The sequence below is a fragment of the Aotus nancymaae genome, unplaced genomic scaffold (assembly GCF_030222135.1).
Source record: "Aotus nancymaae isolate 86718 unplaced genomic scaffold, 86718_ANA_hifiasm-v0.15.2.pri h1tg000003l, whole genome shotgun sequence".
Classification (NCBI taxonomy): domain Eukaryota; kingdom Metazoa; phylum Chordata; class Mammalia; order Primates; family Aotidae; genus Aotus; species Aotus nancymaae.
In genome coordinates this window covers 1436133-1458633 of record NW_026988414.1, presented here as the reverse complement: position 1 = coordinate 1458633, position 22501 = coordinate 1436133, and the positions used below count along the sequence as shown (strand labels likewise).

Below are 22501 nucleotides of genomic sequence, written 5' to 3'. Positions count from 1 at the left end.
CGCCGGGACCCCTGCCTGTGACCCGCACACCAGTCTCCACTCTGGAAAGAGGAAAGTGAACCTCACAGGTGTTGATACTTTCTCTGAATGGGGGGTGATGACAGATGCTGGAAAGATGAAAAGCCAAGACCAAAACCTAGTTCCTGAGTAGGAGGGGTTAGGAGGGAGGTTTGCCTTTTGTGAAGAGGGAAGAGGTAAGGTGAGACTGGGATGTGGTCGAACAGTTGTCGTCAAGGGTGGATGAAAGCTTTCCAGGGGCAGGTGGGCATGGGCACCCTCCCCAGGGTCCTTTTCCAGCTCCTTGCCTCCTGTCTGCCCTTGTCCCTAAAACGGGCCTCTCTGAGAGTCTCGTCTGCCCGGGAAGGTTATGTCCTTCCTGCCACACCCCTTCTCCCATTCCCCAATTTTGGTGTACGGTGGGCAGTCACTTGGCATGGAAAAATCCTCAAACAGTGGGACCAGGCAAGAATTCTAAATGGAGAATCCCTAGGTAACAAAGTGTAGAGCCTTGGTAGGCTGGGTAGAAGGGAGGCTGGGCGCGGTGGCTTACGCCTGTAATCCCAGCAATTTGGGAGGCTGAAGTGGGAGGATCACCTGAGGTCAGGAGTTTGAGACCGGCCTGGCCAACTTGGCAAAACCCTGTCTCTACAAAAAATACAACAAGAAGCCAGACATGGTGGCTCACACCTGTAATCCCAGTTACTCGGGAGGCTGAAGCATGAGAATCATTTGAACCCGGGAGGCAGAGGTTGCAGTGAGCCGAGACCACGTCACTGCAGCGTAGGTGGCAGAGCAATACTCTGTCTTCAAAAAAAAAGAAACAGTGAAGGGGACAGGGTCTGGTTTTATCCAGCTGACAACTCCTGGCAAAGGTTCTGTGCCCTGCCCCCAGCCCAGCCACCTTCATTTGTTTCTTCCTCCCTCTCTTCACCCATCTATCCATTTGAGGATTATAATTCAGAAGTGAGATCATGGTCACGTGGGTACGTACATATGTGTAAGTTGGAGAAAGGCAGTGAGAGTTTTCCCCTTGGCAAATATGATCTGACTGGTTGGTTGACAGTTGGCTTAGCTAGCTAGGTAAAATAGTAGACATTTTCCGCAAAAATGAATGAGCTAAACCTGTGGCATCAGTGTGACAGAAATATAACTCGAACTCATATACAATGCCTGTTACATTCTTCGCAGCTGTTAATAGGGAAGAAAAGTCGTTGCCAAATTAAAAGAGGATTCATAGGTTTCCAGAGTTCAGCTTGATGGAACAACCTCTCTCGAGTACAGTTTTGCAGTGTTACAAAACTAAACAGGCACTTACCGCACAATCCACAACCGCACTCTTGGGCCTTTATCCCCAAGAAAATGCAGATGTTCACGCAAGAGCCTGTTCACATAGCAGCTTTATTCATAATAGTCCCAAACTGAAAACAGCCGGTCCATCCTTCAACTGGTGAATGGTTCTGCTGCGCTACAGCCATACCATGGAATAGTACTCAGCAGGAAAGCGGAACAAATGCTGGGTGCATCCAGCAACGTGGATGAATCTCCAGGGAATTATGCAGAGTGCCAAAAGCCAATCCCCAAAAAACGGCAAACTGCATGATCCCCTTTTTGTAACCTTTTGGGAATGGAGAACAGATGAGTGATGGCCAGGGGTTAGGGACTGAGTTGGGGGAGAGGGGGCCGCGTAAGAAAAGATCAGGGTCAGAAGGGAGCCTGAAGTTTAAACTCCTCCTGTTGTAGTTAAGGAAACCAGTGTCTAGATAAGTAAGTGGTTTGACCAAGGCCGGATAGATACATGGTAAGTGACAGAGGGAGGTTGAACCTGGGTCTCTGTCTCATTTGCTGTAATAGTGTAGCACTTAAACCTGTGGACTTCAGAGTCTGATAGATCGGGGTTTGAGTCCCAGCTTTGCTAGTTGTTAGCTGTTTGACCCTGGGCAGACTCCTTAACGTCTCTGAGCCTCTGTTTCCTCGTCTGTAAAATGGACCTGATGATACCTGCCTCATCAGATTATCATGAGGGTTATATCATGTTATTTTCAAACTTTAAGAAATATTATTTCACTCTCGGGTTGGGCGTGGTAGCTCACACCTGTAATCCCAGCACTTTGGGAGGCCGAGGCAGGCGAATCACGAGGTCAGGAGATTGAGACTATCCTGGCCAATATGGTGAAACCCAGTCTCTACAAAAATTAGCCAGGAGTGGTGATGCACACCTGTAGTTCCAGCTACTTGGGAGGCTGAGGCAAGGGAATCGCTTGAACCCGGGAGGTGGAGATTGCAGTGAGCTGAGATCATGCCACTGCCCTCCAGCCTGGCAACAGAGTGAGACTCCATCTCAGAATTTAAAAAAAAAAAAAAATACCACTCCCAATGTGAGAAAAACTGTTCCCATGAGAACTAGTTAGTACGGACATGTTAAAACACATGTGTGACTGAAAGTTTTATGAAATACATTACCCTTATTACATAATGGTACATTGGGTTTTCTATTTTATTTTATTTTTTTTTGTAAAGCTGGTTGTGACCCCCATATTGATTTCATGACACTGACCTAAATGAAAGTAAAGCTTCAGGCTATGAATATAGTATCATAGAATTCTTTTTCCTCTTAGGCACTTGGGGAGAAGGTGCAGGGTTCAACACACCCCTGAAGGCTAGGGTAGGCCGCCTCATCTGTTGCCTTCTGCCTTCCCTGCTAGACTCTAAGCTTCCTGAGGGCAAAGGTGACTTTGTTGACTTTTTTTTTTTTTAACTGTGAATATATTTTTTATTTAGTCATTCTGTTTACAATTGAAACTCTGGGAATTCCAAATTAACATCCTTGCCCGTGAGCTTCTTATAGACACCAAAAAGTTTCAACCTTATGTTCCACATTGTTCTGCTATGCTTTGTCCAAGTGAACCTTTATGAGCTGGCTGCCATCCAATTTCATGTGGATTCACAATTTTGCCTGGGAAGACCAGGTCCTCAAGGATTGCATCGTGCACAGCCACAGCTGTCAGTGTACGGCTCCTGGGATGCTTTTGTTTATTTTTTGTACGGCTTTTTGAGTTGGCTTAGGCAGATTCTCCTCTGAGCAGTAAAGATAACATGTTTGCATGGGCACAAGGCCCCTCACCTGCACGCCATTCTGAGGGCTTGGGTGCCATGTGATTGCACCTTCCTCTTCAGTGAGATGGGAATGGCAGTGACAGCAGCTGTCTCCAAGGTGGGTTCTCGCAGGACTAAGTGGGTTCATGCAGGTGAGGCACCCAGGAAAGCAGCTAGTGTTGCTGGGGGTGGTGCTGTTTCCACTCACAGAAGCTTATAGTAGACTACAGGTAAGAGTGACATTATTGGCTGGGTGAGGTGGTTCACACCTGTAATCCCAGCACTTTCAGAGGTCGAGGCAGGTGGATCACCTGAGGTCAGGAGTTCGAGACCAGCCTGGCCAACATGGTGAAACCCCATCTCTCCTAAAAATACAAAAATTAGGCAGCCGTGGTGGCACACACCTATAATCCCAGCTACTTGGGAGACTGAAGCAGAAGAATCGCTTGAACCCAGGAGGTGGAGGTTGCAGTGAGCCGAGATCGCGCCACTGCACTTCAGCCTGGGAGATAGAGCGAGACTCTTGTCTCAAACAAAAAAAGATGACATTATTGAGATAAACTTGAATTTACTTTCACTTTAAAAAAATAATAATTTGCAAAATTAATGACAAATTACATTTGCCAAAGGACTTTCAGCTGAACTTAGCATATCAGTGTTTTGTGGCTCTGGAGCAAGAGTTGCTGCCTAGAACACAGGAAGCTTTTGTAGTGTCCCTGGGGAAAGGCTTTCTAAAAACTCCCTGAATCCTCACTGCTAAGTGTGTGTTACTGACTTGGGCTGGGGTGTGGAAAGCCATTGGTCAGTGAGAGGAGATAGCCAATCCAAAGAAGAGGCAGAGGAGAGAGGATTGTTTTCAAAATCTAAAGAGGAAGGTTTGGGTTATTTGTTTTTGCAATCATAAAAACTGACATTTTTCCCCTGGCAGACTGACTCACCTGCCTCTGGCCAGTGGTTCCGTTCTGTGTGGGTGCCAGCTCATGCTGGCTGAGCTGTTGGGAAGGAGGAATTGGCACTTTTGTTCCTTGGGCTAGGGTGGGAGTGGGGGTGTAACTATGATAGCTGATGCGTGTTGCAAAGTTGGGTGTATTTCCCAGTGCTTTTTTTTGGAGGAGGGGAAAAAAAATGAAATCTTTTTTTCTCTTCGATAATAGGGAAAAATATGTATCTGATCACCGTTTTTTTTTTTTTTTTTTTGCTATTGTCTGTTTTATTTACTTCAGAGATAGCCTTGCTACATCAACCATACTGGATGCAGTAACACGATCTTGGCTCACTGCAACTTCTGCCTCCTGAGTTCATTGTGCATCAGCCTCCCATGTAGGTGGGATTACAGATGTGCACCTTAAAACCCAGCTAATTTTTTTTTTTTTTTTAGTAGAGACAGGGTTTCGCCATGGTGGCCAGGCAGGTCTTGAACTCCTGGTCTCAAGTTATCTGCCCGCCTTGGCTTCCCAGAGTGCTGGAATTACAAGCATGAGTGACCGAACCCAACCTGACCACCTTTTTTTTTTTTTTTAGAGATTATTATTAAAACTGGCAGAGTATTACTCTTGAGAAAGAATTTATGATCTTGTAGAATGACTTACAGCCCAGGCAGTTCATTAGCGCACAATGTAAACGAGAACTACACTGCATGTGCTGGAATGGCACCAAGGGGAACTTTTGAAGCAAGAAGATGCATTGTCAGCCAGCACACATCATTAGTGGAAATAGGACTGTTTTACTCAGTATTTTTTCTTTTTTACAGGAGAATGAGTGTAGTTCCATTCAATTGAACATGATAGGTGTTCCCATTTGCCTCCTTAGTGTGACCCCTCCTCATTGTGCAGACTGAGGAGAGGTCCGTGTCCCTGAAGCTGGACATAGAAGTTGGCCATATGAGTACCCAGTGTGTCTTATCTAACTGCTGGTTTTCGTTTTTAGGCACTACATGGGAACGTTCCAAAGGAATGAAACTTGAATCGCACATTTCAGCCTTGGGCTCTAGCATTTGCATGGAGGAGGGAAATGATTTATCCTTCCTAAGCACCCACCAGCTCAGAGTTGACTCTGGACTTGAACCTGATTTCCTCTCAGTGGTGCACCTCTCAGCAGCCCATCTGTTTATGGGATGATAGTGTGTACATTTTCATCTCCGGTCATTATGAGCACCTCCACGGTGGCTGGCAGCAATCGTGTCGTGTGCGTGGCACCTGTGACACATACGTTGCCAACAAAAAGGAATTGCCATTTTTGTGATGAGCACAAAATTTCAAATGGCTTTTGAAAGGAAACCTCTGAATATTCTCGTGAATCTCAGGAAGTTCTTTATGGTAGCAGCACTGCCCTTTACTCTGTTTCTGTGGCTTTTCTGGCTGAGACAGAAATTTCTGAAGATCATCAGCCCTTTGAGATCCTTTACCAAATAACACAGTGGACCAGAGCCCACAGTGCGGCCTCATTTCCCCAGTTCAGGAATGCTGAGCACCTCTTCTTCCCCTGTGTTCTCATCATTTCAAGACATTTTAGTTCTTCTGGCTTGACTAGGTTTTTTACCCACTAAGAGGGAAATACTGATAGCAGTCTGGGAAGCTGAGCTTGACCCATAAATAGGAACAGCTAACCAAGCTCATGGGCAGTCTTCTGTTGACATTCTCCTTTGCTGTGTTTCTTTTCCTCCCCACTGCCCTAGGTGGCCAACATCCCTCCCTCAGGAATGTCAGCCCCAACATCATTCAAGGGCTGAGTCTTTGATGAGGATTCCTTTCTTGAGCTGGTGATTGTCCAGTTTTCATGCAAAATGAGAATTGTGACCACTACCTGTTCCAAGCAAGAATGTTATACTCAAACAGATATGCAAAAAGAAAATTTTAAGAGTCAATAGAAAACAATTCTCTTTTCCCTGAGATAAGCAGATTAATAGTGTCTAGTGTCAATATTTTGGCTGTAGACCATTATCTTGTTATTGATCCAGAAGAAATACAGTATTGACTCAGTAGCTTTGTTTACTTTTTGCTAACATTGTTTTGCTTTGCTTTTTCTTCTTTTTAAATGTCATTGTCTGGTTTTTTTCCTTTGTCTCTTTACTGTCCGGTCAGAGAATGACAGCAGTGAGTTTAAGCACAAGAAGAGCAGTTGGCTATTTCAGATGTCAAACCATTTCACTCTGTCCTCAAGTTGGTGTCATCGATCCTTTCCGACTCATCTCATGTCCTTGTAATAACTTTCCCCAAAGCCGTATTTCTGAATGCCCTTTTCAGCATCTTGGAAGGTGCATTCAGTTCTTTGTGATATGTTTAGGATTTGCACTTTTCATTGCCTGCTGACTGTGTTTCTTGAGCTGCATTTTCCAAAAGACAAACACCGCAGAATCATTTTTGCTGATGGCTGGTGAAGGAGACACTCATCAATAGCCAAAAGAGTAGAAACTGGAACAAACAGCTAAAGTGGTTTTGTGGGAATGTGATTACCGAGTTGATTTTAATAAGTAGAGGCAGTTTGGCACTGTTGTCTCTGTGAAATGGGCTTGAAAGGTGTTGCTCATGCTTAGTGTCCGCTGCACACGGACTGCTGTGGTGGGTCTGTGATGAGGCCTGTAGAGGGAGGAGGCCGGATCCTCTCCCTAAGATGCTTAAGCTGTTGGTGGGGGGTGGGGGGAACGTCTTCTCCCCCGTGGCCAGGAGGAGCATATGTGCATGTTCTTCATGACTACAGCTGCTGTGGAGCAGTCTCTGACAATGCATCCGCGGAGGTTAAATCTTCTCATTTGTTTTTAAAAGAGAAAGAAGGATCTCTCTCCATCTTTACATTGAGTTTGGATCCAGAGCTGGAGGGAGGTAGGAAGGTAGAGGGATTTAGGCTAGCAGGATTTTCTCCCAGGCCTCTCAGCATGTGGACACACAGATCAATTTCTTATCCTGTGTTCAGCTGGACACTGGGTTAGAGACTGTGTTGATCAAGATGTCCCCTCCTGTTTCATATCATATAACGCATTCATTTCAGCCACTGAGCCTAAATTACTGTTTGCTTTCTTTCTGCCTTTTCCCCCCCGCCCCTGAAATGGTAAGAATGGTAAGGATGAAGTTAGTTTATCCGTGCTAATGCTTTGATTTTTTTTTTTCTCTTTCTCTTTGCCACAGTAGGTAACCAGTTAGGGGCCTTGGTACATCAAAGGTAAGCAGTGGGTTATGTTTTATTATTTATTGATCATTTCTAATTGTTTATTGATCCGCCATCTGTACTAGAGTGCTAGGAAGTCAGAGGTTGACAGTGTGAAAAACCATGGGTTAGTCTTCTTTACGACTCGAGTTTTTTGGTAGCCATTTCCAAGATAGTGTCAGCTCACGGGTAAACTAACACAAGGCATTAAAAGTCAGCCATTATTGTAGTAACTTAAAATACTTGTAGAAGATTGGAGTTGCTCTTTCTACCGATGGACATTTAATTGAAAAGGAGAGAATGAGATTTTCCTACCTGGTTTTGTGGTGTTCCAAGTATTTTATTAATCCTCAGCCCCTTCACCTGAGAAGAGACACCTTGAAGTGTGAGGGTTGGGTGCTCACCAGAGAATGTTTTGGGTGCCCAGGGAGTGTGGGTGGGAGGCCAGAAGCCAGGGTTCCATCCCTCCAAAGGGATGGGGACTTGCCAGAGAGCCTCAGCCCCACTGATTCTGTGTTTCTGTGTCAGACGTTGAGGGTTTAAGAGAGATACAGCAAGAGCCCTGACTTTTACAAAGCCCAGTCTGTAAGATGGGCTATTTGTGGTGACAGTGGCCCTTGTGAAACCACTTCAAAAAGGAAAAAATATACGAGAAACTCTACCGCAGTTTCTCTTCTGGAAGGGTGAATTTTGTGTCGTATATCTGTTGCTGTAACATATCCTTAACCTTCTTTCAGCATTCTGTCATCTTGTATTCTGCTTAGATGTTTGGGAGTGTCTAGAAATCACCAGGCATCAGTTAGACAAAAGATTTATCCTGGGTTTATTATTATTATTATTATTATTGTTTCTTTGTTTGCTTTGTTTGTTGATGAATTAAAAAATTTAAATGAGGTGATTATTAGTATCAAATGCTGACTTTCCTATAAAGCCATAACTAGTCAGGATTTTTTTCTGCAAGGTGTTTATACTTTATACCTTAGACAAATTTCAGCCTTGCATTTAGATTAGAACAATTTCATCCTGGAAACCCAGAGCAGTTTGTCTTGGTACATTTCTTCCTCAGAGTCGGCTAAAGTTACTCCTCAGGGCCAAGAGCTGCCCTGGCTTTGTGACATTTGGTATTGCAGTAGTGTTGAAGCCCCTCTAGTCAATTTCCAGGTCATATTTTCTGAGAGTAGACAGCTCATGCTACACATGATGTGAGCAGCAGCCTCCTGGCTACATGTACAGAAGCCCTGCCATCCATCCCTCATAGCAGAGTCAGGAAGCATGTCCTGACAGGGACCTGGCTTCTGCATGACGCGCTGGGACACCGAGGCTTGGCATTCACACCCGTGGCGTTACTGATTAGGAAGCTGGGAATGAATTGCCTGATTTGGGGAGGACACATATACCCCAAGAGGTGGAGAGAATCCCGTCTTGCATATAAGCTTGAGAACGTAAACTCCACAAGAAGACTGTTCCCATCAAAATGATACGGTGGCAAGTGCTGTTTATGCTATTGCATTTCTTCTAAGTGCTGCGCTTTCCGGAAAAACATGCACTTATTCAATCCTTTCCATGATGGGTAAAATCCAGCTGTGTGAGAGATGTTTAAAAATGCTTGCTTTTTTTTTTTTTAACTACTTGCATTTAGCATCCTCCCAAGGTAAATGTTTAGATTTAATTGCTTTCTGGGGTGTTGGGCAAATTGGACATTGTCCACAATACACTGTATGGCAGATTTGAAGGTTTGTTTGAAAAAACCAGTGCAGTAGTAGTTTTTTTTTTTTTTTTAAAAAAGGCACATAATGGATGGGATAGCATTTAACAGAAGTACCTTGCAGAGTAAGTGAGGTAATTACTCTGTCCTGGTCAGCACTGATTACGCCTCCATCAGATGCTGGTTCCATTTGGGGCATCTCACCTTAAAAAACAGACATAAATTAGAACAGAGGCCAGAAGACAAGACAAAGATTAGGAAACAAGGAAGGTTGAAGAAAAGTTCGGTATTTCTTCATCCAGAGAGGACTCCACAATGGAGGTCTAAACCCCTCCCATGGCCCCGGATGACCTTTCAGCGACCAGGGATTGATGACCCGTTGGTTAGAGAGCACCTAACCAGGCAGAACGAGGCAACACTGAGCTGCCGGATGAAGAGAAGGCAGCTGTTAGAGGAGCTGATGGTTTCGTGAAAACCCAGAGGCTTCTTCCTCTGACACAAGGAAATGAGAGGCTTAGATCTCTGGGAGGAATGATTGACCAGAGGGCTTATTAAGTGACACTCTTTGTAGATGGTGGTAGATTTGTTGGCCAAATTGGCCTGATGTATTTTAAGCTTTTATCTTGCAACATGGCCAGTATGGGCAGTTTGGGGACCTAAAATGGCTACGAAATTCTGTATTCTATATTTTTTCCAAAATGTTGTTTGTTTTTAGGACAGTAATAACGGAAGAATTCAAAGTGCCTGACAAAATGGTTGGATTTAGTAAGTATCCGTGTTGTCTGCTTTTTCCCTGATTCCTGTCTCGTCTTTTTCCCTCTCTTTTTTTTTTTCTGAGCTCCTTTGCCAGGATGTTCTTTTTGTTATCATCTCTCTCGTGAGTGTCACCTGTAGTAGAATGCTTTGCACATGCCATTCCCCACAGCCCTGAAATGCTGCAGATCTCTTCAGGCTGAGGGAGAAACCAGCGCACTGGGCCGGGGGTGCCCCCTGCTTCCCCACCTCTCCTCACCTCAGCTAGAATATCCTCTGCCTGTAGGCTTTTTACACAGGCTTTCTGCTGCCATCCTGCCCAAAGAGTGGAGATGGGCTCACTGGGCCAACTCGATGTATAGTATGTGAGCCAAGCATAACAGTTTATGGAATTAATTGGGTCATTCATGCATGCATGGTGAAATACAGAATGGGGCTTGTATTCTGACCCTGTTCAATTTGTTTCAGTTATCGGCAGGGGAGGTGAGCAGATTTCACGGATTCAAGCAGAATCTGGTTGCAAAATTCAGATTGCTTCAGGTAAGGGCTTTTAAAAAATCGATATCAATTTGATAGACATCAGTATTTTGCAAAAATGTCCAGATTCGGTACTTTGCTTGTTGCTTGGGTAAGTATATGCGATTGGGGTTTTCCTTGCACTTCTGGAGTTGAACTCCCAAATAAGAACCAGAAGGGTGAGAGCAAAGGTGGGCCCGGAGATAAGGCCTCCTGTGTGGCTTCTGGGGTAAACACTCCCTCAGCTCTGTGGCCAGACATGGCCCCTTCCCAAACACCTGCCACTCTAGGACCTGATGTTTTCTGCACCAGAATGTTACGCCAGACACAGTGGCATAGTGGGACCTGTAGGAATCCTATGGCTTTGGGGTCACTCCTTGACTGCACGCTGGCTCCCCTGGATGCGACTGTCCCTTCCCTTTTTGGGAAGAGGATAGTTGGGCGTCCTGGCTGAATTAGCACTCACTGAATATGTTTTAGGACCTTTCCTAGCTGGGTCCATTTGACAATGCAATATGGAGAGAGATGGAGTGAAGAACAATTTTTATTTTATTTATGGTTTTATCATCTTATTTGAGTTTGACCTCTTTCCATTGCAGAGGAAGGGGTTTGAAGGACATGTGGCTAGAGAAATGTTTGTCATTTTAAAAGATACTTATTACAGTGTCTTGAAGGCAGTAACTCCTGTTAGCTATTTCTCTTTTATTTTTTTGAGGAAGGATTTTAAGAAGCAAATTTTTAGGAACAAAATGAGGCATCATGTGTGGTGTTGGAAAGTAATGTGTTTCTCTTGTTAAGTGGCCCAGTTCCACATAGATGTCACTGATCTCTTGGGACATTCCTGCAGTAACTGCTCTGGTCCTGATGTGCATGTCATTAGGTTCCTTCCTAGTGTATTAGCTTGTTAGCCGTGTGCAGACAAATGACCATTAAACTACAGATGGAGAGACTGAGAAATAGCACAATAAAGTGACTTAAACAACTACTAGCATGCGAGTGGGTCAGAAGTGAAGCTGAGACGTCTCAGGACCAACTCAAACCTCTGTTGTGTCCTTCTGGCTTCCCCTGTGGGACTTGTTTCTACTTCAAGAACCTAGGGTGGAGCTACCAGCTTAATATTCTGTCCACAAGTGGAAGCAAACTGTCTTTTTCTGGGAGCCTGGGCCTCTGTGGGGCTGGCATAGGAAGCCCCTAGAGAGACAGTCTGTACAGGGCAGAGGTGCATGTGCCCCATGCCCACCAACACCCTCATCTTCTTGATTCTTCTTATAGAGAGTTCTGGGATTCCAGAGAGGCCCTGTGTACTTACCGGAACCCCAGAAAGTATTGAGTAAGTTTATTTTATTTACTTTTTCTTTCACTCTTCTTCCTCCTTCCCCAAATGGGGAGAAATGGAAGGGCAACACTGTTATTGAACACTGTCAATCTGTGCTGCAGTCTGGCCACACAGGCAAATAATTCTCTAGGGAAGAAAATCTGGGAGGTTACCGTGCCAGGGGTTTTTCTGTCACCTTAAATCCATGAGGTATCACCTTTGTTCTAAACCCCACAGCTGTCATAACATCTCCTTCAAACCAGGGTCTCAGGAGTGTCCATTCACCCCACCTGAATGCTCTAATCAACTTACTTCTTCCTTGTTAACACCTCCTTCACCTGAGCAGGTCTGGATTAGTAAGCCGGTCACTTGGTGAACTACTGAGAATCCTGGTACCAGGTCTTTTGGCTGGGGCTGATCCTGTTACCCTTCTGATATTTGTGAACCAAATGAATCAACTCTTCATGACCTTTGCTCTACTCAGAGGGCCGTACAGACTGGCCAGAGGATGTCTTGCCTTTTGGCGCCCTTGCAACAGCCTTAAGACTAACACTGCTTTCCTACCCTGTTACTCACATCCTCAGAACCTTATGCCAGGTGCAGGCCTCATAAATCCAAGAATCTCCCGGGACAGGGGAATGTACTGCCTTAGAGCCTGCTCGCTGTCCTTCAGTCTACAGAGCAGCACTGCATTTGGGGATGGGGTGCTAAGATTATATCTGGCTCATAGGTAGGGTTGTCTTATTGTCTCCACTCCTCAGGGAGTCTAGATGAGCTTAAATTCTCTTGTTCTGCCATCACATTGCAAGCAGTGAACCAGAATAAATATCACTGGCAGGTGTGCATTACAGGGCAAGCTGGATGGTTTTGCTGGAGTCAAGGCATTTTTCTTCCAACACAGGTTAATCTAGTACACTAGCAAAATATTAAAAAGCTGCTGTAACTGAGAAGATACATGAAGCTGATTCTGTGCACAAAGGCTCAACACTACGAAAGGCAACATCTATTTCCTGCCTTTCTCTTCTTTCTTCCTACTCTTCTAACCATTCCTGCTTCGTGTCTACCCAAGGAGCGGAGGCGGTGGGATTCTAACTTCAGGAGGAAACAAACTGCATTTTCTTCAGGGAGCAGCACAGCCAGCCTGTTTAGTAGCTGAATTCTTCTCCATTAGTGTGGCAATTTGGAGAATAAATACAAGAAATAACAGCCAGGAGAAATTCTGGTGCAGAAAAGGAAATTGGCACAACAGATGACTCTGGTAGTCTGGGTTGTACTGCTGCAACATTGCAGTTTCCCTCCCCCATTGCCAAATAAATCAACACAAATAGCAGGACACGTGACATGCAGGGTCCCAACTTGGCTGACATGGAAAGCTCCAAGCAGGTGTCTGAGTGCACAGCTGCATCCAGCACCGCCTCCTGCTTCCCACCTCTTGGAACCAAATTGGGATTCGTAGCCTTAGCTTAAAAGTCATAGAGCAGTGTTGTTGGTTATGAAGAAGCAGCGTGGAGTATGGGAGTTCAGACAGTGAGTACTAATCCTTGCTTTCTTTCTTCCCATCTTTCTCATTGCTGGCTGTCTCTCCTGCCTGCATTTATTTAACAAACATATATTGAGTATACTCTGTGAGAAGGATCATGCTGGAACAGAGAGATGTAATGGGGTAAAAGATGGTCTCTGCCCCCAGAGCAGCTGTCATCCTAATAGGAGACGACACGTTTGTGGAGGCACAGGCGTGAGCAGAGGGCAGGCTTGAAAGGGGTGGTGTCTGGCAGTAGCCCGCTCATCACGGCTCTGTGTCGCAGCGTTGGTACTGTGGTGTGTGTTGCTTTTAAATTCCAGCCCAGTAGCCTGGCGGATGGCAGAGAGACCTCCGGGTTGTGGGGGCAGGAGCTGGAGCTGGATGGAGGGCTGCCCTGACTCCCTCAGATTTTTCCCTCAGTGCTGTTTGCCTGTCTTGCACATAGAGTCTTCCTTTAATGCTGGTTCTCTTGTGGTTCTTTTCCCTCCCAAAGACAAGCCAAACGACTCCTGGGGCAGATTGTGGACCGCTGTCGAAATGGACCTGGCTTTCATAATGACATAGACAGCAACAGCACAATCCAGGAAATTCTCATTCCCGCATCTAAAGTGGGTCTGGTCATCGGCAGAGGAGGGGACACAATCAAGCAGTTGCAGGTATGTGAGCCCGGGGCCTGGAGCACGGCGGCCGTCCTCAGCAGCGCCTCAGCTTCTGGGCCCGGGAGACCTGCTCTCGGCCTGCATTCCCTGGCGGGGCTGGCTTTGTGCAGCTGAGGCTTGCTTCCTTCCTCCGTTTGACAGACAGCTTCTGAACACGTACCATGGCCATGCCTGATGCCAAGTACTAGGCCAGGTGTGCCCTAGCAGGGGCCCCTGTGAACTTTGAGCAGCCTTTTTGGTAGTGAGCTCTGTGAGGGCTGCTTTTTATCATCAGAGGACCGCATCTCAGACAAAACTGCGGTGTTTGGAGTCAGGGGCCCTGACCCAGCATTCCTCCTCACTAATTGGTTAGTCTTAAATGTGCTCATTTACTTTTTGAAGGTTCAGGGTCTTTGTGTGTCAAAAGGGGCAAGTGCTAGCTTCACTGTTGTGATGGAGCTGAAATAATCGCCGTTCTTTTCTTTTTATATAAGAGCCTATTAGTGAGTGAATGCTCCATGAGCATTAGCTGCTGTTAGTGCCAGAATCCCTCATCTGAGACACTTGGAACCAAACAGGTTTCAGAATTTGACACTCGCAGCAAGTTCTGGGGCTGTACCCTGAAATGAAATGCATATTTCTATAGCTAAATAGAATAATACACTCAGAGAAAGCCAAAAAATATAATGACATGAGTTCAGTTATGCTGCCATATTAGTTATAAGCAAACTTTTCTTTCCTAAAAGGGATTTTGCAGTTGCGAGTAAAGGATTGCGGCTTCCCTTGCGTGCCCTCTCATAACCCGGTCCTTGGGTCCTGGTTGTAAGGATGGTATCCTAATGTAGACTAAGAGTTTATTATTTGGGATCCCAGCCTCCAGATTGTAGTCCCCCACTCATTAGCTCTGGATCCAAGGGCAGCATGCTCTGAAGTGGAAAGACGGCAGGACTTCACTCACAGTTCTGCAGAAGTTCTGATCAGATCATGTGAAATGGAGTGCGTGCCCAGTGCGTGGCATTCAGTAAAAGTAGCTCCTTCGTACTTAGCCACTCCAGGGACTGGAAAAAGTGGAAAGAATCATTTTAGGAGATAGTTTTACATATCCCGTTTGGACATGGGCTTACCCGACCTGTGTCTGCTGCCACAGAAGCCAGCTTTGTGGCCCGGGTTGTAAGGCAGCCCCTGGTGGTGGGTGGGATGTGGGCTTATGGTGGGTGTGCCTGGATCCCATTTTGTGCTGCCCTGCATCCTTATTCATGACAGTGAGGGCTGTGCCGGTGTGTGTTCCCCCATAGGAGCGGACAGGCGTGAAGATGGTCATGATCCAGGACGGCCCATTGCCCACGGGGGCAGACAAGCCTCTTCGTATCACTGGAGACCCATTTAAAGTACAGGTAGGAAAGAAACCGTGGGTTGGGTGAGTCCTGGACACGGGACTATGACTTGTGGTAACCTGGAGCTTTTATCTTCCTCAAGTCATTGTGAAACTGGCTGTTCTGTATCGAAGGTAAACTGTTTCCCTCAACAGCGTTAGGCGATGAAAAGAATCTAGGTCTGTGCTGCCCATAACCAGAGTCCTTAGCTACTTGTGGCTATTTAAATTCACTCAAATTAAATAAAAACAGCTCCTCATTTACACTGGCCACATCTCAAGTGCCCAGGAACACCCGAGACTGGTGGTGAGCGTTCTGGACTGTGCACGTGCACAGCATTTCCGGGCTTTTGCTGGTAGCACGGGTCAGGTGCAGCTGGTTTTCCTTGTTTTCCCCCATCGTCCCTCCAGGTGCCGTTGTGATTTGCTGATCTGTGGTAGCTTAGATGCAGGCTCTGCTTGGCTGTTATTTGCCTGCTCTCTTCTGGGCTTATTTTGCAAGCCCTTCAGCTGAGGTTGGAGGTGAGCACAGGTACCAGAGCCACCCAAGTGACTGTGGCTATGCAGCCTTATAGCAAGTGTCATGCACCCTGAGCCTCCCAGGGAGACAGCCCCACTGGCTGAAAGCAGTAAGGGGCTTGGTTTTCAATCCCCTGGGGTGGTCCTATCCTTCTAACTCTTACTAGTAGCAGGAATTCAAGTGAGTGGAGGGTGTAGGGTTTTTGTCTGTTCTCAGTGAAACACGAATGTACTTTTTTCCTGCCACCTGCAACCTGTCTTGCCATTGCCACATTCAGAGTAGCTCCGGGGTGATGCTCCTCGGCGAGCCAGGCCACCATCAACAGCAGGTCTTCTCTGGGAGCATTGGGGTCTTCTCTGGGAGCAGTGAAGGTTTCTGTCCCTGGCAAAATATTTCCCCTAATTCTGAACCCTGTCCTTCAGCTAAACTGGTCAAGGTACACCTGTAAAATAACGGTTTTTGGAACAGGAGTGAGGGCAGTGGTGGGCATGGTTCTGCCCAGGGACTCCAGTCAGTGATGTGGTCCTTTGCTTCCATCAGGCCAGAGTCCTCTTGCGCTGCCTCCTCCAGAGCGCCCGGCCTTCTCTGTGTGAACAGTTGGTTATTTAAGGAGTCGGATTGCCTCTCACCTTTCCCCACCCTGCTCAGAGTCCAGCCGTGGGCTCCGGTATGATGGTGTCAGACTCCAGGCCTGTGGCAGGCTTGGGGTGCCCACAGAGTGCCTGCGGCTCAGCCGCCCTCCTTCAAAGGCCTTCTTCCTCTGTCACAGCCTTTGATGGTGTCTTTTGTAGGGAAAAACCCCAAGCAAATAACATACCATTAATGTTTCATAAATTTGCAGGAAAATAATTTTAACTTAACGGGTTTTAGTATCTTTTAAATCTTAAAACTGTATTTCACATTGTTTTATTATTTAGGAGATGGAGTCTGCTATATTTACGGCACCTGTATATCTCTTCAAACTGTGTAACATTTGCTGTGTGTATGTGCATGTGTGTGTGTTTCTTTACCATTGTAATTGGCAGATGTTATGACGCTACCCCTAAATCCTTAAGCATGTATCGCCTAAGAAAAACCAGGTCTAAGAAAACTGTACTTCTAAAACATCATCTCATGTCCCGATTTCTCCACATGTCCTAAGGTTTAAATTGCTGTTGGGTTTGTTTTGTTTCTTCCCAGACACAATTCTCATATTCCCTTGAGTTGTAAGGTACGGTAGGTCTTCAGCGCAGATTCCTGTGTGGCTGGTACTGGCATGGGCTGGCTGACTTGCAGGGATAGACTTACCAAGTGCATGTTTAGGGGAGAAGGGCAGTTGAATCTGGAGTGCCCCTGTGATGTGAAGTCTTGACAAAGTCCTGTCTGTCATGGACCTGCGCTCAGTGGGAGCTCTCAGACACCCCTTCCTGCTAGAAAGAAATGGCATCAAGAAACACCTAGGTCAATCCACTTTGTTGATCAGAAAGAAAAAGATTTAAACGTTTAAAAACACCTAGGGGCGACAGGAATCCATTTGTGATCAGACACAGATGTGCTGACCCAACTGAGACTTTTTAAAGAAGGGGGACCCTTACCTGTGTGGACATTTGGGCAGTGTAAAGAACACGTCACTTAAAATTTGGTGCACACATCCCCTACGTGTCCATGAGCAATACGTGAATTGTGCTACAGCTGAGCGCCTTCTGAATCTTTCAACCCAGCTTAAGAGGTTTTGATCTTGAAATTTCAAGAAAGGTTTTATCTTTTTTCAGGACTTTTTTTCTCATAATGCTTTTTGTTTGTGTTTATGCAGCAAGCAAGAGAAATGGTACTAGAGATTATCCGAGAGAAAGACCAAGCTGACCTTCGGGGTGTGCGCGGTGATCTCAGCTCCCGAATGGGAGGAGGCAGTATAGAGGTATGCTTAAATGACAGGTTAGTAGGCAGCTAAGATGAGGATTAAAGTTGTAGGTCACACTTCCATTGGCTCTTTAACCTTCAGCAAGTTAGTTAACTTTTGTCTCAAAACCTTTAAGAATTTGCCCACTTCTTAGGGCGGGTGTGAGGGTGGACTGGGTCAGACTCGGCCTGCAGTGAGGAGAGCAGGCTGCATTCCCTGGCATGGGCCATTTCCCCTGGTTTTGAAATTTTGCTTCAGAGGTTAACCAGTTGCCCAGGTAAAAATCAAAGTTCGTATGTTCTTGGTGATGTATGTCAAACTCAGCAGCCTGTGTTTATTGATGAGGTTGCAATAGGATCGGAATCTATTCTAGGCAATGAAATTTTCTTATATGCAACAGCGTGGTTGAACCTTAGGAACAGTATGCTCAGTGAAATGAGACAGATACAGGACAAATGCTTTGTGATTCCACTTAATCTGAGGCAGCTAGAAGAGGCAGATGCACTGAGGCAGAAAGTACAGTAAAGCTGTCAGGTGCTGGGGGAAGGAGTTATTTAACGGGTACAGAGTTGTTGGGGATGACAAAATATTTTGGATATGGATAGTGGTGATGGTTACACAACATTGCGAATATATGTAACGTCATTGAATCGTGTACTTACAAGTCATTGAATGATAAATATTGTGTCTATTTTAGTCACAATAAAAGAAAAATGAAGGAAAAAATACATTTTAAAGAACCTCTAGGGCTAGGCATGGTGGTACACACCTGTAATCCCAGTGCTTTGAGAGGCTTAGGCAGGAGTACTACTTGAGGTTGAGATCAGCCTGGGCGACACAGCCAGACGCTGTCTCTACCAGAAAAAAAAAATTCTTTTAAATTAGCCGGGCATGGCGCATGCCTATGGTCCCACCTGTTCTAGAGGCTAAGGAGGGCAGAGATCACGCCTCCCAGGAGATCGAGGCTGTAGTGAGCTACAGTTATGCCACTGCACTCCAGCCTGGGTAGTAATAGAGCACAAGGCTATGTCTCAAAAAAAAAAAAAAAAGAGCTACCAGTATAATCAATGTGATCAATGTGTATGGTGTGTTTATTGGAAAGCAAGATTACTACTTTTCATCTTTTATCTATCTGTAAGGTTTATTCATTTTTATATTTTGATCATATCTTAAATTGGATGCATTTAACAGTTAAGAATGCAGTCATCAACCACAATATTATTCCTAAAAGGGAAAAATATCTTTTATTATATCATTTCCAGGAATGCACTGTAATAAAAACTAAGTTGTGTGTTAAAAAATGTGTCCTGGGCCGGGCGTGGTGGCTCATGCCTGTAATCCCAGCACTTTGGGAGGCCAAGGCAGGCAGATCACTTGAGGTCAGGAGTTCAAGACCAGCCCGGCCAACATGGCAAAACCCTGTCTCTACTAAAAAATACGAAAATAAGCTGGGAGTGGTGGCAGGTACCTGTAATCCCAGCTACCCAGGAGGCTGAAGAAGGGAGAATGGCTTCAGCCTTGTGGGGATTGAGGGCGGAGGTTGCAGTGAGCCAAGATTATGCCACTGGAACCTGGGCAACAGAGCGAGACTCCGCCAAAAAAAAAAAAAAAATGTGTCCTGGCCAGGCATGGTGGCTCATGCCTGTAATCTCAGCACTTTGGGAGGCCGAGGCAGGTAGATCACCTGAGGTCAGGAGTTCAAAACCAGCCTGGCCAACAAGGATGAAACTCCGTCTCTACTAAAAATACAAAAATTAGCCAGGCATAGTTGCAAGCACTTGTTGTCTCAGCTACTCAGGAGGCTGAGGTGGGAGAATCATTGGAACCCGGGAGGTAGAGGCTGCAGTGACCTGAGATCGTGCCACTGCACTCCAGCCTGGGCGACATAGTTAGACTCTGTGTCAAAAAAAAAAAAGTGTCCTTTAAAAAGACAGGCTTTTGAAAAGTTCTAATGAGGTTTTTCTCTGTACCTAGGTATCTGTGCCTAGGTTTGCTGTGGGGATTGTAATAGGAAGAAACGGGGAAATGATCAAAAAGATCCAGAATGATGCTGGTGTGAGGATTCAGTTTAAACCAGGTGGGTTTTGATTATTTAAAAATCCTTAGGATTTTTAAATCATAAGGATGATAAAACACCTAACAAAACAAGGGCTTGGCTACTGGTTCATGTGTGTTCACCTTTCTCTTCCTTGCAACATTCTGCTGCCAGATTACCAATCTTAGTGTCTTCTCCTGCCCTTCCTTTCTCTCCCTGGATGTATGTTGGTCACCTTTCTCCGGAATGAATTCCAGGCCTTTCTTTTTTTTCTTGGACTAGTAAAATGCGTAGTATGTCAGCTTCTGATTTTGCCAAGTAGAATTTAAATATATATATTTATTTATATTTATTTAAATATCTATAAGTATTAAAAAATATAAATATTAAAGTATATATATTTAAATATATATATAATTTTGATTTTATTAAATTGCAGATAATTTGAACTCACATAAAAAGACAAAACATCTTACAATAAAGGACAAATTTTTCAATTTTATACATTTGCCTTTATGAGCAAAATGTTCTACATAGTCTGAAAAGAGGAAAACATGGCAGGCTGGTTTCTGGGAACTGTTGCCATAGCTCTACTCCATTGCCCTTGGCTTTTTCAAAGTCAACTTTTGTTTTAGTTCTTTAATCATATATTTTTTAAATGGTTATAACTGCATAAGATTTGAGCGTTGACCAGAAACACGCGAAATGATATAATGACACACATTTTCCTGTCAACCGCATCACTCCCAGAGAGTCCCTGGAGCTGGCGATATTCCTGTTGCCCCTTTTGGCACTGCGGGGAAGAGTATTTATTGATTGGGAATCAGATTAACCTTTGTTTCCTTCTAACGTTGGGCTTTTTTCTAATCCTGTCTCTTTACCTGGCTCCTCAGACGATGGGATTAGTCCAGAAAGAGCTGCACAGGTCATGGGCCCTCCCGATCGGTGTCAGCATGCAGCACACATCATCAACGAGCTGATTCTTACAGCCCAGGTGGGTCCAGCTCTGTGGAGCTCAAGTATTTCAAATGCAGGAGTGGAAAGTGCTACCCGGGGCTCCCCAGGCAGTCGCCCAGAGACGGTGCACGTCGCGTTTTTGGAAGCCAGCAGTTTCTCTGCATCAGCCTCTTTCCCGCCTTCATGGGATTTCTTTTTTCTGCTCATTCATTACTCTTCTGCCTTATTTACCTCAGCATCTAGACTGCCTTTATAGTCAGTTTCTAGCTATTTACACTATGTGGGGAAATACCATGCAGATTGATCACCAAGTTTCAGATAATCAAGTGTAGTTAATGTTAAACTATGTTAAGTGAAATCCAGTCCTAGTGGTGAAAAGCACTTCAGAGTCCTCCAAAGTCCTGAAGCTGCCTTTATGCACTAGATTTCATGCACATCTTTGGACTGTGAGCCAGCCTGCGTGACAGTTCTAGGAACCTCTGTAACTGACCGCAGGACTGAGGATAAATCTGAGAATGACCAGAACTGAAGAATAAAGCAAGAGATTGGAAGTTATATTCCCAGCTCTGACATCAGTCATGTGACCTTGGAGCAGCCTTTGAACCCCTGGGTCTGGTGTTCTCAGCAGCAGACTCAGGCTTTTTACCAGGCAGTGCTCTCCCTGTGATCCCCTAAGAGCCATCTGGTGGTTCTTACTCAAATCACAAATGTATAGGCCCCCACCCCAGATCTGCTGAATCAGAATTTCCAGGGGAGGGTCTTGGGTCTTAACTAGAGACCTATGCAACTCTTCGGTTTATAAAACAGCCACTAAATCAAGCTTGTTCAGCCCACGGGCTGCACATGACCCAGGAATGACATTGAACGCAGCCCAACACAAATTCATAAACTTTCTTAAAACGTTATGAGATCTTTTTTAGGGTTTTTTTTGTTGTTGTTGTTGTTGTTTTAGTTCATCAGCTATCATTAGTGTTAGTGTATTTTATGGGATTGCCCAAGACAATTTTTCTTCCAGTATGGCCCAGGGAAGCCGAAAGATTGGGCACCCCTGCTCTAAATGATCTGTAACATCCTTTTTTCTGAGAGTTTATGAACCTTGGCCAGGTGTGGAGGCTCACACCTGTAATCCCAGCATTTTGGGAGGCCAAGGCAAGCGGATCACCTGAGGTCAGGAGTTCGAGACCAGCCTGACCAACATGGCGAAACCCCATCTCTACTAAAAATAGAAAATCAACTGGACGTGGTGGCACACACCTGTAATCCCAGCACTTTTGGGAGGCCAAGGCAGGTGGATCACCTGAGTTCAGGAGTTGGAGATCAACATGGTGAAACCCCATCTCTACTAAAAATACAAAATTAGCTTGGTGGGTGGCGCATGCCTGTAATCCCAGCTACTCAGAAGGGTGAGGCAGGAGAATTGCTTGAACCCAGGAGGTGGAGGTTGCAGTGAGCGTAGATCCTGCCATTGCATTCCAGCCTGGGGAACAAGAGCAAAACTTCATCTCAAAAAAAAAAGTTTATGACCCTTGAGCTGCAGAGGCCGAGATGTTTGAGGAGAACCTCGTCTTCGAGATCTGTGGCACGCCCAGAGAGTTGGCTGTGCGTTCGTGTGCATGTGTGAACATAAATTCCTAAAATGGCCTTGTTTACTTGGCAGTGGTCTCATAAAAGCAGAATGCGGGGGAAAGCACTCCAATTACCTCAGCTTTCTGCTGGTTTAGATTCTGGGTAAACGTTCAGTTTACTCTTAGTCAACATGAGCAGGTTTTGCCAAAATTCCTTCAGTGTGTTGAAAGTCTGTGCAACTTCTCCCTTCCACAAAATAGCTCTTAGCTTGACAGATTCACCCTCAACATTCAAAAGAGTTTAAATGCTACAGCTCCAAAATGACTCAGAGGACAGCAGCTGGAATGAGACTTGTTGCCTTCCGAATGAAAGGACTCTTCCTCTGTCAGGTGTTAGATTGAGGGTTTTCTGTGTGCTGGGTGAACAGTGGGAGAATGATTCAGAGACTTCTCCCATGGAGAGGAGGCCCTGGCTGCTTCCCTCTGTCTCT

At 45.4% G+C, this 22501-nt stretch overlaps 1 protein-coding gene across 4 annotated transcripts in view; it reads left to right on the top strand.

The window, feature by feature from the left end:
- FUBP3 (far upstream element binding protein 3) overlaps positions 1-22501 on the top strand; it is a 57606-nt gene that overhangs the window by 22693 nt on the left and 12412 nt on the right. For 3 of the 4 annotated variants that reach the window (XM_021674080.1, XM_021674083.2, XM_064377007.1), the window contains exons 3-11: positions 7215-7248; positions 9654-9703; positions 10160-10231; positions 11480-11537; positions 13538-13700; positions 14978-15076; positions 17367-17471; positions 19428-19530; positions 20382-20482. In XM_021674080.1, the coding sequence (XP_021529755.1) occupies positions 7215-7248; positions 9654-9703; positions 10160-10231; positions 11480-11537; positions 13538-13700; positions 14978-15076; positions 17367-17471; positions 19428-19530; positions 20382-20482 (785 nt within the window). The remainder of the gene's footprint in view (positions 1-7214; positions 7249-9653; positions 9704-10159; positions 10232-11479; positions 11538-13537; positions 13701-14977; positions 15077-17366; positions 17472-19427; positions 19531-20381; positions 20483-22501) is intronic. The other variant, XM_021674081.2, reaches the window with a different exon arrangement.